This window comes from Fusarium redolens (genome assembly GCF_020744475.1).
Source record: "Fusarium redolens strain MPI-CAGE-AT-0023 chromosome Unknown BKA55scaffold_28, whole genome shotgun sequence".
Classification (NCBI taxonomy): Eukaryota; Fungi; Ascomycota; class Sordariomycetes; order Hypocreales; family Nectriaceae; genus Fusarium; species Fusarium redolens.
In genome coordinates this window covers 446,394-460,039 of record NW_025763691.1, presented here as the reverse complement: position 1 = coordinate 460,039, position 13,646 = coordinate 446,394, and the positions used below count along the sequence as shown (strand labels likewise).

Below are 13,646 nucleotides of genomic sequence, written 5' to 3'. Positions count from 1 at the left end.
GAATATCAGTTTGCTTCTTTCATTATTGAATAGGCACATGGGATCCCAAGTTATTGGGATATAACTCACAGATATCTTCATCTTCCAATGGTCTGGCTGGTTCCTGATTACCAAGTGACTTGGTCACCTCATGCTTCATTTAGATCAATCGGTACAGTGTCTGTCAAGTGTTGAATTGCAAGATATAGTTTAGACTACATAAGATAATTTTAAGTCCACTGATAACCGACCGGACTGAACAATATCGACAAGTCTTGCTTTGCCAACCATCAGCCATCTTAACCGCTTCTATCCAATATTCGCCCAAACCGCGCCAAAGTGGTGATTGATTATCATCCTGACCTTGGCGCTTTTGAGACTGTTGATGATGATAGCTATTGGCCATTATACTCACAGAATGAAAGCGCGGGGCTGAATCGAAAGTCATCTGAGTATGTCAGGGTTGCAAATGCTGATGGCAACTAGAGGCACTAAGAGCCGCTGCCAGAAAGAGCAGACCCAGGACAAGAAGGTTAGGCAAGCTGTCCGAAGTCAGGCTTAGGCATTCTGGTGGACTGCTCAAATTATCGTGCCGTGCTGTTATATTCCCTTGGGAAACAGATACATCATTCTGTTTCTTATCATCCTGACGGCCTCGCTCTCTCAGCTTCCAAGCATCTGGCTGACCCAATTACCAAGCATCAACTCATGGTCGAGTTCAGACGCGCCTGTACAGGCAAAACTCACCACCATTCAAGCTATGTGGATAAATGACTCGATAACGGGCACAATTTCAGCGATCAGGAATGATGGCCAGCCGAGCAGGATCATCAGTAGCTCGAGACTAGGGTGAAATGAGTGTGCCTATAAGGTGTCGATAGAACACGGCAACGGTCGCTGCTGAATGCGTTGATGAGCAGAAGGCGATGGTCGTGACTGGGTGCTCGTTGATCTAATCTTTAGGTCGTAGGAGTGAGAAGGGTTTGTAACCGTGAAGTCTGTTCCTGTTCGTCTCCATTCTGGTCACCAAGGCCTCACTAGGGACTGCGTTCTCGATCTCGGCGATGATATGAAGCCCAGTGCAGGAGGGAGGTGATTGATGAACACAAGACAGTGCCAAGAGGCCGTGTTATTGGCAGCGACATTCCATGGACCAGAGAGGCTACGACCATGGAAATTACCAGACGAAGACGAGGCCAAAGCCATTGTGGTCGAGACAAGGCACGAGACGCGAGAAGACCACGGCTTCGCTGTAGGGACGTTGGAACTCATGGACAAAACAAGAATGAAGAGGATTTGTTGTGTGGTCGGAATAAGTAATGCACCTCGAACAAGCCGCCGATTTTCCGATCAGGGGAGTGCACATTAGTTGAGTAGATGGTACTTGGCCAGAATGATCCAAGAGAACTCTGACGAGAAATTGGGTGGAACGATTGGCGCTCTGGGATGCAGATTCATCGCTTCTTTCCAGGCCGGCTCGACAAAGCAGACTATCAACCACAGCAGGAATGGAGCACGAGAGCCTGAAGAAAGAAGAAGGGCTTGCAAATGAACAAGCAGAAGTTCGGAGCGTGCAGACTTGCCAAAGTCACCGGGACAGTATGCATACCTGGGGAAAGACAGCAAGAGACATGGTTGCGCACCAAAGGACCCCAGTGTAGCAGCCAAGATAAAGAACCCCACGGCGCGCATCTTCGAAGTTCCTTGCGAAGAATCGATTCAGTGGCGGAGGCAGCTGATGTTTATTATTCTCAATCCCCAGGTAAACCCAGCTCACGAATGTCGCTGCCCTGCTTCAAGTCGTGAGCTCCTCTCTGGTTAGTAGACTTGAGCCATATGAAGGAGGATCGATCCGTCCAGTCGTCATTGGACTTGGCTCTGGGATGCATCTTGTGCGATTGCGTCTTGGGACAAGTCGAAGTGTCAAGTTGATGATTATGCGACAACGGACAAAGTGCGCTCGAGATCACTTGACGTTTAAGAGACCGGGCTTGAATTGTCGAGGATGAAATGATGCCAACAAACAAGCACAAATGGCCAACCGATCTGGAACGGAACATTGATTTCCCGCACATCACTCACTGCGGTCTCAAATTGACTCACGAGCTGGAATAAAGACCATTAAAGCCAAACCATTGCCAAATTTATGAGGGTAGTAATCTTTATTTATTCATTCATTTCTATCCTTTTGGGATATTTTCGTGACTGGAAAGCAGAAGCGCGTTTGTGTCAGCAGTATTTTAGCGTCCGCGTTCTTCCTACAGTGAGTGAGTGCAGTGCAGCCCTCAGTAAGTTTCATTCTATTACACAGCAAACTCGTCCGCCTTTAAACTACTCAATTGCAGGTATTAACTTGAGATTATTTGTTTTACACGTGTCAGCCTCCTCTGATGCGCAACAGTGAAAGGTATGACAACTCAGCATCACCAACAGCACAGCATCGACAGAATACAGAGCCTCCCCTTAGACGCAATCCCAAACTCAATCCGACTAGACCTTTCCGAGGCGACGAATGAACATTAACCAACATTCCGAATTCGGCAATTTAGGAATCAATGCAAGTTCCCACGTGCTCCATCCACAAGATCAAAAGGTTGCTGGCCTGAATTGAAGCATCAGTCAAAAATCCGCCACAGACAGATGTTGTTACCAGCACATATCAGCCAAATGGGAGATTGAGAGGCCAAGAGGTACAGCGACAATGAAATGCTTGTCATTGAGAGCAACATGGCTACTCAGTGCAGATAATCATGCGCCGCTGGACGTATCGAAGCTCATCGCCATTAAAGACGCAGCGCACACAATGCCGTTGGCCATTAGAGAACCTTGTCCAATTTTCCTGCAGTCAACGATTGATACTCAGTCGAAACAAGATCCCGACGATGAATAACTCTTCAACGTTGGTCAAGGGCGCATCGTGTTCTAAGGCTGGATCAGCATATCCCCCTCGTCGATCAAGATGGCTACCCCGCCGTCGGGCACATGGCGGCTCTCAAGCTCCTCGAGCGATAGACCCGGCCACGCCAGCCACAGCTTCTTGCCCTGCTCCGTCAGCGCAGTGGTGTAAACGCCATGGCGATCGACGTGCTGGAGATGCGCAGCGCCTTTGGACGCGAGGAGCTGGAACGTTAGACAGTCGTCCAGGTCGCGCCATTCCTGCTTCTCTGACTTGCCGTTATCGGTGCGCGTACGCATCAGGCCGTAGTCTTTATCATTGGAGAAGCACACCGGAATAGCGTTTTCTTTCAGACAGCCGATGTTCAGAAGGTTGACCGGGAGACCGCCGCTGCTGCTTCGCTCGGTAAATAATTCAACAGCCTTTGCGGAGGGAAGTCTCTCGGGATGGTAGCTCAATAGTCCGTCATCATCCTTTTCAAGGGGCTTCCCGAAATCATGTGCATCAAGAGAATCCCTTGAACTAAGGATATCAAGGACCTCCGATATCTTCATCCGCGCTCGGTAGCTTTTTTGACGACGATCGGTAGACGCGGGGGCCCCTGACTGAGCAACCGTACCGCCTGTGCCATTGTACGTACGACGATCACGTCATTCGGTAGGTCGGGGTTCAGTGCCGTCTCGGCTGAAATCGGTCGTCCAATAGTAACCGTTGTCAAGAGCTCCAGCATGGCCGGGGCATCTATCTTGGAGCGAGAGTTGGTCGGTGCCCTGTCGTGTTGAGATACGAACTCCCGATTGGCTTCTTGGAGGGCGACTGTGGCTCGCTGGCGGTAATCACCGAGCATTTCCGAGGAGCTGGGTCATAGGGCTGAGACGCTTCCACTTTCTTCGACTTCCGTATCGTCGCCGTTGGAATCGCTGTCAAAATCGCCATCAGCACTTGTTCGTAGGAACCTTGTACAATGTCTTACCTGCTGCTTGCTGCATCGCCAATTCCGTTGACCGAAGTCGGAGACGAAGGCGTCTCCTGTTGTAGCCTCAATTGCCTGAGAGCCGGACAGTTCCTCTCATGATGGGATTTTCCCTTGCGGCCCCCGGTGTAAGACTGACCACAGCTGAGCAGGCAAGATTCACACTGTTTCTCCTAGAGATGTGTTTTCAAATTTCCGGGGCGCGAGAATACATGACCGCACTGTTGGCACTTATGCTGTACCTTTTTATGGTATTTGGCAACATGGTCTTTATAGTTAGTGTAGAATTCCCGACACTCTCCACACTGTTTACATCCCTCCTTCTGATGCTTATACCAATTCGACTCTGAGTACCACGTCCCGCATACCCGGCATTGGATATCCTCCTTGGAACCCATGATGAAATGTCTGAGAGAAATAGAGCGGTCCGTCTCTGTGCCGATCAACCGCGCAGATGTGTACTCCAGATGATGAAGCTGAAGTAAAAGGGCGGGTTGCTTACAAACAGAACAGCACGATATCTTGAACAGAACAGAGAGTAAAGAGGTGCGATGGTCCAACGGCGCAGGCAGTTGAATATATCACAATTACAGAGAGTAAAGAGGAAAACAGCCAGGAAAAGTATCTACCCATCACTACATTGTTTATTTACCCTCCTTAGATCCGTTAATGCTGCTCGTGTCCGTTTAACTCTGGTAGAGTGACAGGTATCAAAAAGCAAACGCTTCCAGTGCTTCCCGTACTGACTAGTGGCGGGCAATTGTGATAGAGCGGGAAGATGCAGATTAACAGCGTAGTATGACCAGGTCTGCCTGCGCACGTCCGGCAATCCAAGAAAGAAAGTCAGAACTGACATATTTGTTTTCCATTCTGCTACATGTTTAATGGTCGTGAGAAACTATATTGCATTAACCAAAGGAAGCAGCTTCATTGTTGATGTGTTGTGTTTGGGGAATTATCTTTGCGGTTTTGGTGATGGGTTCGTACAAAACCGCAGTTGTCGGGCGGTCTAGTCTACTAATTCTTTCCAACAGCATATACGGTCTCGGCAGCGCAGGAGGACTTACAGGGAGCTCGTCTGGACCATTAGCAGCTTAACTTGGTACCGTCCCGTCCGCCAAGGATTTCGCCCGGTCGGGACTCTACACAGCGCCTTTCTTGAGGACAGGTCATTACACCCCTTCCAACAGCGCATTTAGTACAGCGTTCTCTCATTTGAACAGAACAGCGCAGTCCGACCAACAGCCGGCTCAGTCCCGACGGAACCTGCAAGGTTGATTCCGGCCGACAGCGGACATCCCCCTGCAACCGTGACAGTGGAGGCTAGGTCATGGATATCGGCACACCCGGCTGTGCCGATAGCAGCCTCCGCACGGGATCAATTGCCGTTGACTACGGATACTCCCTCGCATCTCAGTGGCATGCATGCATAATCCCAACTTATGTTTCAATCTATCCTCGCTTGCGGGAATAATCGTGAGATCTGCCCTCTATTCCCAATGATAAAGCTTATGCACTCACACTAACATAACGGCCAAACTCAATCTCAACATCAACGAGCTGCTCGGTGAAATATGCGTAATTCCCTTTTCAACAGTGCCTTTTCATAAAGTGTTGGTGCCGATGCAAGCAACCACGGCTAGGTCCCGTGAGGATTTTAAAAGAGATGAGAAATTGAACATGGCTGCTCTGCTAGCCGTCGGTGTTTGTTGGTGATACAGCGTGGGTCTTTGTTGCCCACATGCGTCATTGACACGCATCGCGCACTTGAATTTTGGAGTCATCAGCTCTTCAACAGCCCCTTGAAACAGATAATCATTTCTCACCTTATGGTAATCACTGACTGAAGTGTCTGGGCAAGTTGGGATATCCACAGGCGACACTCTGGGCCGTTGAGTCAGCTGTAAAACATGAGCGCCCGCCAATGTTGAAGTTGGGCGTTATGTCGTGGGGTCCCGAATTACCCCGCTGCGTTTCGGGGGGCGGGCTGACATCCCGCTCATGAAATTCATCACGGCTAGCCTGCAGGCCAGCTGACATGGGTTAGGCGACTGAGCTGGCCAATCAATAACTAATGCATCAAGGAACTGGAAAGGATGAAAGCCTCTTTACGCCTCTATGAAGATCAGACCTCTTTAAGGGATAGCTATGTATCATAGAACATGGCGTAAGGCTTGCAGTAGCGTACTGAAGCCCTAAGCTAGCCGTGATGGCGTTTATGAGTATTTACAGGAATTGCTGGTGGCGAGATTGAAATGCGCTGGACGGGGTCAGAGCGGCTCAGTATCATCAATAGCCATACGTTGGAAGCACTGACATGTAATCAAGTTCAAATGGGTGGATTCGTTTCATACCTGTCGTCTGACACCCAAGTTTCGGCACATCCTTTACGCTTGCTTCTCCGTCAATTTCAGCCTGCCCCAGCTGCTTCATCACCACACAGTTACTGCAACATCATCCTGCTCAACCTGTTACAGTGCCTGGATTGAAGGATATTACATGCAGCAATGGCCAGTCGCTCTTTTCAAAGCGCAATGTTCTCGCCATGTGGATCAAGGTAATTCATTATTGTGTATGGCTTGCTTCAAACTTGGATAGATATTCGCTTCAATGCAGGGTAGGCTGAGCTACTTGGAGGCAGCAGCCAGGGGCCTGTTTACAGAGGACTGCAATGCGGGGAGCTGTGCGCCGCTAAATGTGCTTTGCTATGGATATAGGCTGTGATGCGCTAACTCCTTAGCACATACGACCAAAGGTAGTGGAAAATACGGGATCCCGTCCGCTCTCCCATAGTCAAGCCACTAACCGGCGGATTAGTAGTTGGGTCGGTGACGACCAGCGAATCCCCGCTGTTGTATGTTTTTTGTGAATGAATTCATTTTTGACCAATTAACAGTATTTAAAGCTCAATTTCTGTCTTTTCGCATTGCTTGAACCAGATGCGATTAACGCTCACTGGCGGCTTCCTTGCCATCAATCCGCACTACCAAGCCATTTACACCAAATCTTCTAAAGGCGCATTATTCAGGGCCCAAGAAGCTCACCGTCACTTCCAGCGACATGCATTTGCCCATTGCTTTTGAAAGCTAAACATGGCATTTGGTCTAGACCCAGCAGATGTCGGTCCGTGAGCTCCATTGACTTTCTTTTCAGATCTATCATTTTTGGTGCTTTGTCCTGTGCACCTTGTCTGCTGTTGAGCGACCGATCAGTAGTAGCAAATGCATGGGTCATCGCATTGTGCTTGAGAGGATACAGTGCTGATTGCCGATTTTGGATACGGTATGCGGGAATGGGAGCGATGGCTGATGCTGGGTCTACACATGGACAAGGATGGCAATAGAAGGCTGAGGAGGGTGACTGGCTGGGTCGGTTCGTGTGGCTCTATCAATATTCTTAGGGAAGACGGAGGTACGCCATGGTCAAAGCGAACTTCCTTCCATGGGCTGAGAAAAGGGGGAATTCTATCATTTTAGGACATTCATTGTCGTTTTGCAAAACCGAACTATACTTACGCCACAACAAGGAGTTGTCCCGCTTGTTTCCTCTGCTCTTGGGGCTGTTATGAGTCATGTCCGTTCAGTCAACTGAGAATCCCAGTCAGGTTAGATCGAAACGGCATTCGTATTGAGCTTGGCAAGACCCTGCAGCCTTCCACGTTGCGCAAGCCACTTATCGACCTTCTGGATTTATTCCATGCATTCTAGTCAAGCCGCCTGGTACAAACGATCTGATATAAAGAGCCTCTGTCCTGACTGCATCCGAAAATGGATTCCCAATTCTTCTCCATTCTAGAAGACAACACCCCTTTCCAAGACCTCTCTCCCCCTGTTGCACTCATCAACCCCCAACACGCATCAGTGTCACTTTCCCCTCAGCCTATCTCATTAGCCTACATCGATCATGGCGATCCTTCCGCAAATCCCCGGTCTCTGCGTAAGCATTCGTGTTGCTGATGAGCCAGCTGAGGAGTACCATCCTCCTCACATCACGCCCATCAGAGACCCCGAGATTGGCGATGTGGTTCCGACCACTCATTGCTTTATTGAGTCTCAGACAGGCAAGAATTTCTGTATCAGATACAGATTTTGCCCTCTTTTCACCTTCCCTGATGGCTCAGATGCCATTATGCTCACATTCTTCATTGATGGCATTGTATGCCAGCACCTTGTCTTAATACAGGAGGATCTCGACCGCGCTCAAGACTACATCCAAGACATGTGGTTTCGAAGCGTTGAGAAAGGGAACGGGCGCTCAGAGAACTACTCTCTGATGTTTCAAGAGATTGCACCTGGTAAGTCAATTGGAACTCTCAAATGTCATTACTAACATTATATAGTCGAGGAGGCCAAAAGAGCAACTGTTGTATCTGATCTCAAACGTGTCAAGGACCTCGGAACCATCAAGGTCATGATCAGTTTTGGCAAAACTTCAGAGGGACCGGGACGTTACGACCTGAGTGATGAGCGAAACAATGAGTCGCTCCACGTCGCTCAAAAGGCTCTCGTCCTTGAAGGACAAGAGAAGACCCATGGAACCAGGCATGTTGACATCCCATCACGAGAAAGCAATAGCTAACTTTGTAAAGCTACCATCGGATCCACGTCGACGAAGCAGCAGGTTTTGAATACGTCACGTTCGATCATAGTTCCGAGCACACCATTGGTTGCTTTTACTTTTCCTACATGTCACGCGGTATGTTTCTATGAATTCGGGGATGTGATCTTCACTGACTTGCTTTCTAGCCTTGCTTCTGAGCAACAACATTCTCAACCCTGCGTTCGTCAATCATGACGCTCATTTTGTGCAGCATACGCGAAAGGGCTACCCAATGAGAGCCAATGCCGACGGAAAAATTGAGATTGACTTGACCGGCGAAGAGTAGTGGGCTTGGGATAATGGACTTTCCCGTTGTAAGGTGTGGTCACCTTCAGTTTGAGTTTTGAGGTAAAGAAAAGGATTGCATTGGGATAGAAGGTTTTCTTTTTAGGTAGGTTTACTATTTAATACACTTGGGATTGGTTAGATTCACTTGGCACACTATCGGCATTCTGATGATCGCCATGCTCTGTTGAATTGATGGACTGGCCCAAAAATGTGCTATTAATCATGTCAAAACATCTGGCAGCATTCACATGACGTTTGGACCCAAGACCCTATCGCCTCAAGTTTGCCAAGCCACTCAAGGTTGAAGGGAAGCTTGGAATTGTTTAACCACATTAATTCGAGGTTTATCTTCATCTCTCAATTCAGTTGCCTGCTTTCAACAAGGAGTATTCCTTTAGAAATCCTGAGATTGTGCTGCTAAAGACAAACCTCTTCCCAGGACGTAGCTCTCCCCCACGTCAGCCATCATGCTAGATCAACGCTCGTCGGTCGTACCAATCTCTACATTGGACCTGAGATATTTCTTTAGGAGATACTCGAGTAGACGACAGCTGTCAAACCTGGACTATATGCCACAGTTAAATGTTGCATTCTGTGGGTGAAGCGGGAGGAAAGGATCTGGCTCCCTGTTGACATTTACCTGGCTAGCTTATAACTGTGAACCGGGGAGGAAGAGATAAGACCGATAACTTTTGAGATTCAGTCTCTTTCAACGAACCAAAGAGGTAAAGAGATGTTGTTAATTTGAAGGTGGTGAACGACAATAAGAAAAAACTACAAAACACAGCAGGTTCAAGCTCTTTACTGCAAGCTGATTTCCAACTGCAAATCGGTTCCTATGAAGCTCGAATTTTTGTCATAAGATAGAAAATTAAATGTTTATTTCGAGACTACTAGAATGAGGCAAAAGAGGCATAGATTTCAGTACAAAAAAGTATGATGAATCTAAAGTTCTGTGGGAATTCCGTCCCCTTGTGTTCATCATCAACAGCCACGTGACCTTGCAATTGGGGCTAGACCTCTTCTGGAATGCCTGCCACAACCCGTGACAGCCCAGTCGACATTAACCTTGGTTGATCAACCTCGTCACAAGCAGCTTTTGCCGATAGCCACAAAGTGAAGATATAAGTCAAGGGCGCATCTTTAACATATCTAGAGCATATCAGCCGCTGGCCTTCCTCCATTCGTATCTTCAAGCGGGGGCACGCAAAAGTTCATCTACAGGCTTATTTCATCGAGAACCGCAATACTTTCTCAACTTCCCCAACATATCACGATCATCCGAACTAGGGATACAGTGCCCCAACTCTTAACTGCGGCAAAATAACTCTGCTAGATTCTCTCTCTTCTATAACCGAGCTGTTTGTTATCATCTTCGCTTACTCCCCTATCACGATTCTGATCGAATACTTGTCGCAGAGGATACTAAGGTCGGACCTTCGGTCATCTCATTCGAAGCCTAATATCGTTCAAATTACTCAACCGTCCAATCAAACATTAATACCAAAGATCTCCCCTTTCACACCTTGTTCTCAGCTTGCTCGGGCTGCCATGTGGAAGATTTGATGGTCGGCATGGTCTTGGCAGGGTTCATGGCGATAGATCAGCAAGACACTACAATCAAAAATCGAGAGTCTATAACGATGAACGATACTTGATACCTTCCTCGAAGACACCTCGGAATGCAGTTTCGAGTCGCCCAAGTCGCTCAATGGCAAACATCTAACTACACGAACCTGAAACACGACTTGTACTTCTAAGTCCGGAGAGTCTGGGAGACCATGACATTGACGCGAGGTTTTTGAAGAGACTTGAGACAGCAGCGAAGTCATGGTTGGATTGGCTACGCAATTGCACGCTAAGCTGATGGGCCAATGCAATAGGCTTCTATTCCAACAAGATGCATTGTCGCCAACCGTGTTCACATTTTCTTCTCAAATCGGAGGCGGCGAGAAGGCCCTTTAGAAGTGGAAATCGCTTAGAGTATTGCTAGAATGCTCATTCGACACTCTCCAGGTCTCCAGTGCCAGGCCCTTGAGGCTACCACTGTTTCCCTAATGGGTGAATTGGCCTTCGAGTTTACCAATTTGCCCTTTAACCTATTCTTTACTTTTTTAGTCTAGGGATAAGGCCTTACCTACAAGGCAACTACTAGGGAGGTATACCCGGAACAAACATCCCGGAGGTTAGTTGTGCTGACAGAAGCTATCTTTACCAAATCTGGCCATTCTACAGATTAGCGTCTTAAATAAAGGGATGATATCAAGACAAGGGAGATGATCAAACAGCCACTTCTTGGTATCCAGAGTCGAATTTCTGTTTTTGGTTTAGAGTCACCTGTAAAAAGAAATTATAGCATGAGCTATCACTTCTATCCTGGGGCCAGCCAATCAGAAGCCGAGAATAACGCCGATACCCCTGCCCATCACGTAGCCTCAATGTGCAAATGATCGAACATATAACAGGCTGAACACAATGGTTCATTGTATCTTCTTTTCACCAGCAGACTTGGTAGCGGTGGCATCTACGCACTCGATTGGTTTATAACCTCTTTTCCCCCTCAATCTCTTATCGCCGTACACCATGGCCTCGTCGAGATTGACATGGGTTTATGGGCGACAACATCGGGCCAAAGAGGTGCCAAAGGATGTTATCGATGAGTACAAAAACATCATCCGACACCTATACTTAGATCAAAACATGACTCGCCTGGAGGTGATGAGTCATCTCAAGGATAATTACGGATTTACTCTAACGTAGGTCACCTTTTTGCAACACGCAATCATGCTTGCTGACTATAGAGACTTTATAGTCCCAGTCAGTTTGCCAAAGCAACGAAACGCTGGGGTCTTTACAAGCAACCTCGCCAGGCCCAGACCTTAGCCCAGGCTCTCGAAGCAACTATTTTGCCAGAGCCTGAGCCACCGGGCGCGATATTTGATATCGAGGTTGATGCTTTAGACGCAGATGATGAGAACGAATCTCTTTTCCAGACTGCCAATACACTTGTCCCAGACTCAGAGATTCGCGAAAACACCGAGAATGACGATTCGCCCTTAATGGGGGATTCACGTGATCAAAACCATCACTTAATTCGCCCCTCACAACGCCAACCACAAATTGATGAGTATCCATGTAAGGAGCCATCTCGGAAAACTGGTGACCCCCTGCTGCAGGCCCAGAGTGACGACCGGAGACCCAGAGTATCGACCCGCCTCTGCCACCCAGCAGATGTCAACATTCCAGTACGTATTTCGGGCGCCTCGAAGGCTCAGATTCCATTAACTTCGAGATGTTGGCCCCCCGACGACATGGACCAAAGACAAACACTTCTGACGCATAGCACGACGGCGGGGTTGTGCTCGGATTATTTGGCGTGCTGCTACCTTTTTGAAGATTCTTTTAACTGTATTGAGGAAATCATCCGCATTCACGGCAGAAATCTCGCCGATGAGAACCTTATACATCAGTTTTTGGATCTTATGAGGCTTGCAAGATCACCGAGGATGGGTGAATCTGTTATCGATCTTCTGCGAGATTTCCATCTCCTCGATGCTGTAGAAGGGGACGTAGATGAGACATTAGTCTTTCTAGATACCCCTACGCAAGATCGAATGCTTTTCCACGCCTACTTGTCTGGCATCTATGTTCTTTTGCCATGCCTAGATAATAAAGCTCAGAGGCATCTTGGCCGACTTCGCCAGATCAGGGATGAACTCGGAGCAAGTCCGAGTTGTTCCCTTGGTATGTGGTCCATCCTTTTCTTACAACAGGAATCCAGTCAGAGGGATACCCCAGACATTCTTCTTGAAAGATTGGACATTGATGATGAAGAATTTCTACATTTCTTTCAGGTATGCCTGAGCTTATGTAAGGAATGCCTTGAGATAGTCGAACAAGGAGTCTCAAGCCATGCTCCCGTACAGTTTGACAGTTTATTTCTACAAACAGGTGATGCAGCAATTTCACTGGAGATCTGTAGATTAATGCAGAAAAAGAGTCGCCTTGATACATGGCAAGAGGCTGGATTCCTGTTTGCCTTCGTTTGGGGCAACGCGCAGCAAGAAACTTCAATCTCGTCGTCTTGGCAGAAGCAAGTCAAGATATCAGATATATCAACTACGCATTTCCTGGCCATTATTTGTCGAATGATTATTCATCAAACTACAATATCCTACCCAGACTTAGAGAATGGATTTGCACCAGAATGTGTCACAGAACAATTCATTAGCTTGCTCTATCTGGACACAATCGAGCATCTCATGACAACCCGACTGTCACCGCGGGACGTTAAGAGAGATTTTCTACAGCACTTTACCAAGCATCACACATGGTCTGAACTAGAACCAGAGGATAACGGATCAATTAAGCGTGTCCAGAACTATCAACAGAGGGTTCTAGATGACGTGATTCGACACAACATAGACAGTGCAAAAGACCACTCCTCGGTCCAGGAGACTCCACCTCAGGCCGTACCCTCGCAAACAGATGTTCGGATGATCCACTCTATTAGTTTAGGTTCCAACAAGTCCAACAATTCATCCTCGCGCTCCGCAAGTTCTTCACATGTTTGTCAAAGATACCTCAGCTCACTGAGCAACAATCCTACCATGACTCGATCGCCAGCGTCAGGATCCTCTCGAGGGTCTTCCTTGAACTCATTTCGGAGATTTCAAGCAGCAAGTGCAGCTATTACAATACATCTAAAAGAGCGTCAGGGTTCGCACATGCAAAGTTTGGATGAACAAGGCAGTAGTACTTAGTCAGACACGCACTCTCTCATTTGATTTAATTTCATTGCTGCAAAAACGATGTTAGAATGGCGAGGAAAATAATTATATGGCTCTTTATATAGATAAAATAAACCTTAGATTTCAAATAGACTTTTTATATATGTCCAACATAAAGGTC

General features: G+C 47.6%; 3 protein-coding genes across 3 annotated transcripts; 1 reads left to right on the top strand and 2 right to left on the bottom strand.

The window, feature by feature from the left end:
- Positions 1-160: 160 nt before the first annotated feature.
- BKA55DRAFT_585018 (uncharacterized protein) lies at positions 161-1,968 on the bottom strand. The gene has a single exon (XM_046194404.1). The coding sequence runs from the start codon at positions 1,669-1,671 to the stop codon at positions 1,345-1,347; it is 327 nt and encodes a 108-aa protein (XP_046042116.1). The 5' UTR covers positions 1,672-1,968; the 3' UTR covers positions 161-1,344.
- A 933-nt stretch (positions 1,969-2,901) lies between these two features.
- BKA55DRAFT_743972 (uncharacterized protein) lies at positions 2,902-3,503 on the bottom strand (the record flags this gene model as incomplete). The annotated part of the gene is made up of 1 exon (XM_046201577.1): positions 2,902-3,503. The coding sequence occupies exon 1, from the start codon at positions 3,427-3,429 to the stop codon at positions 2,902-2,904; it is 528 nt and encodes a 175-aa protein (XP_046042115.1). The 5' UTR covers positions 3,430-3,503.
- Positions 3,504-7,751: 4,248 nt separating this feature from the next.
- BKA55DRAFT_546291 (uncharacterized protein) lies at positions 7,752-8,426 on the top strand (the record flags this gene model as incomplete). Its single annotated transcript, XM_046190902.1, has 2 exons — positions 7,752-8,142; positions 8,188-8,426. 2 exons carry the CDS (start codon positions 7,752-7,754, stop codon positions 8,424-8,426), a joined length of 630 nt encoding a protein of 209 aa, XP_046042114.1.
- Positions 8,427-13,646: the final 5,220 nt, after the last annotated feature.

What these genes read in the sequence shown, in the direction of transcription:
- BKA55DRAFT_585018 (XM_046194404.1), bottom strand. Translation starts at nt 1,671, where the DNA reads ATGCGCGCCGTGGGGTTCTTTATCTTGGCTGCTACACTGGGGTCCTTT.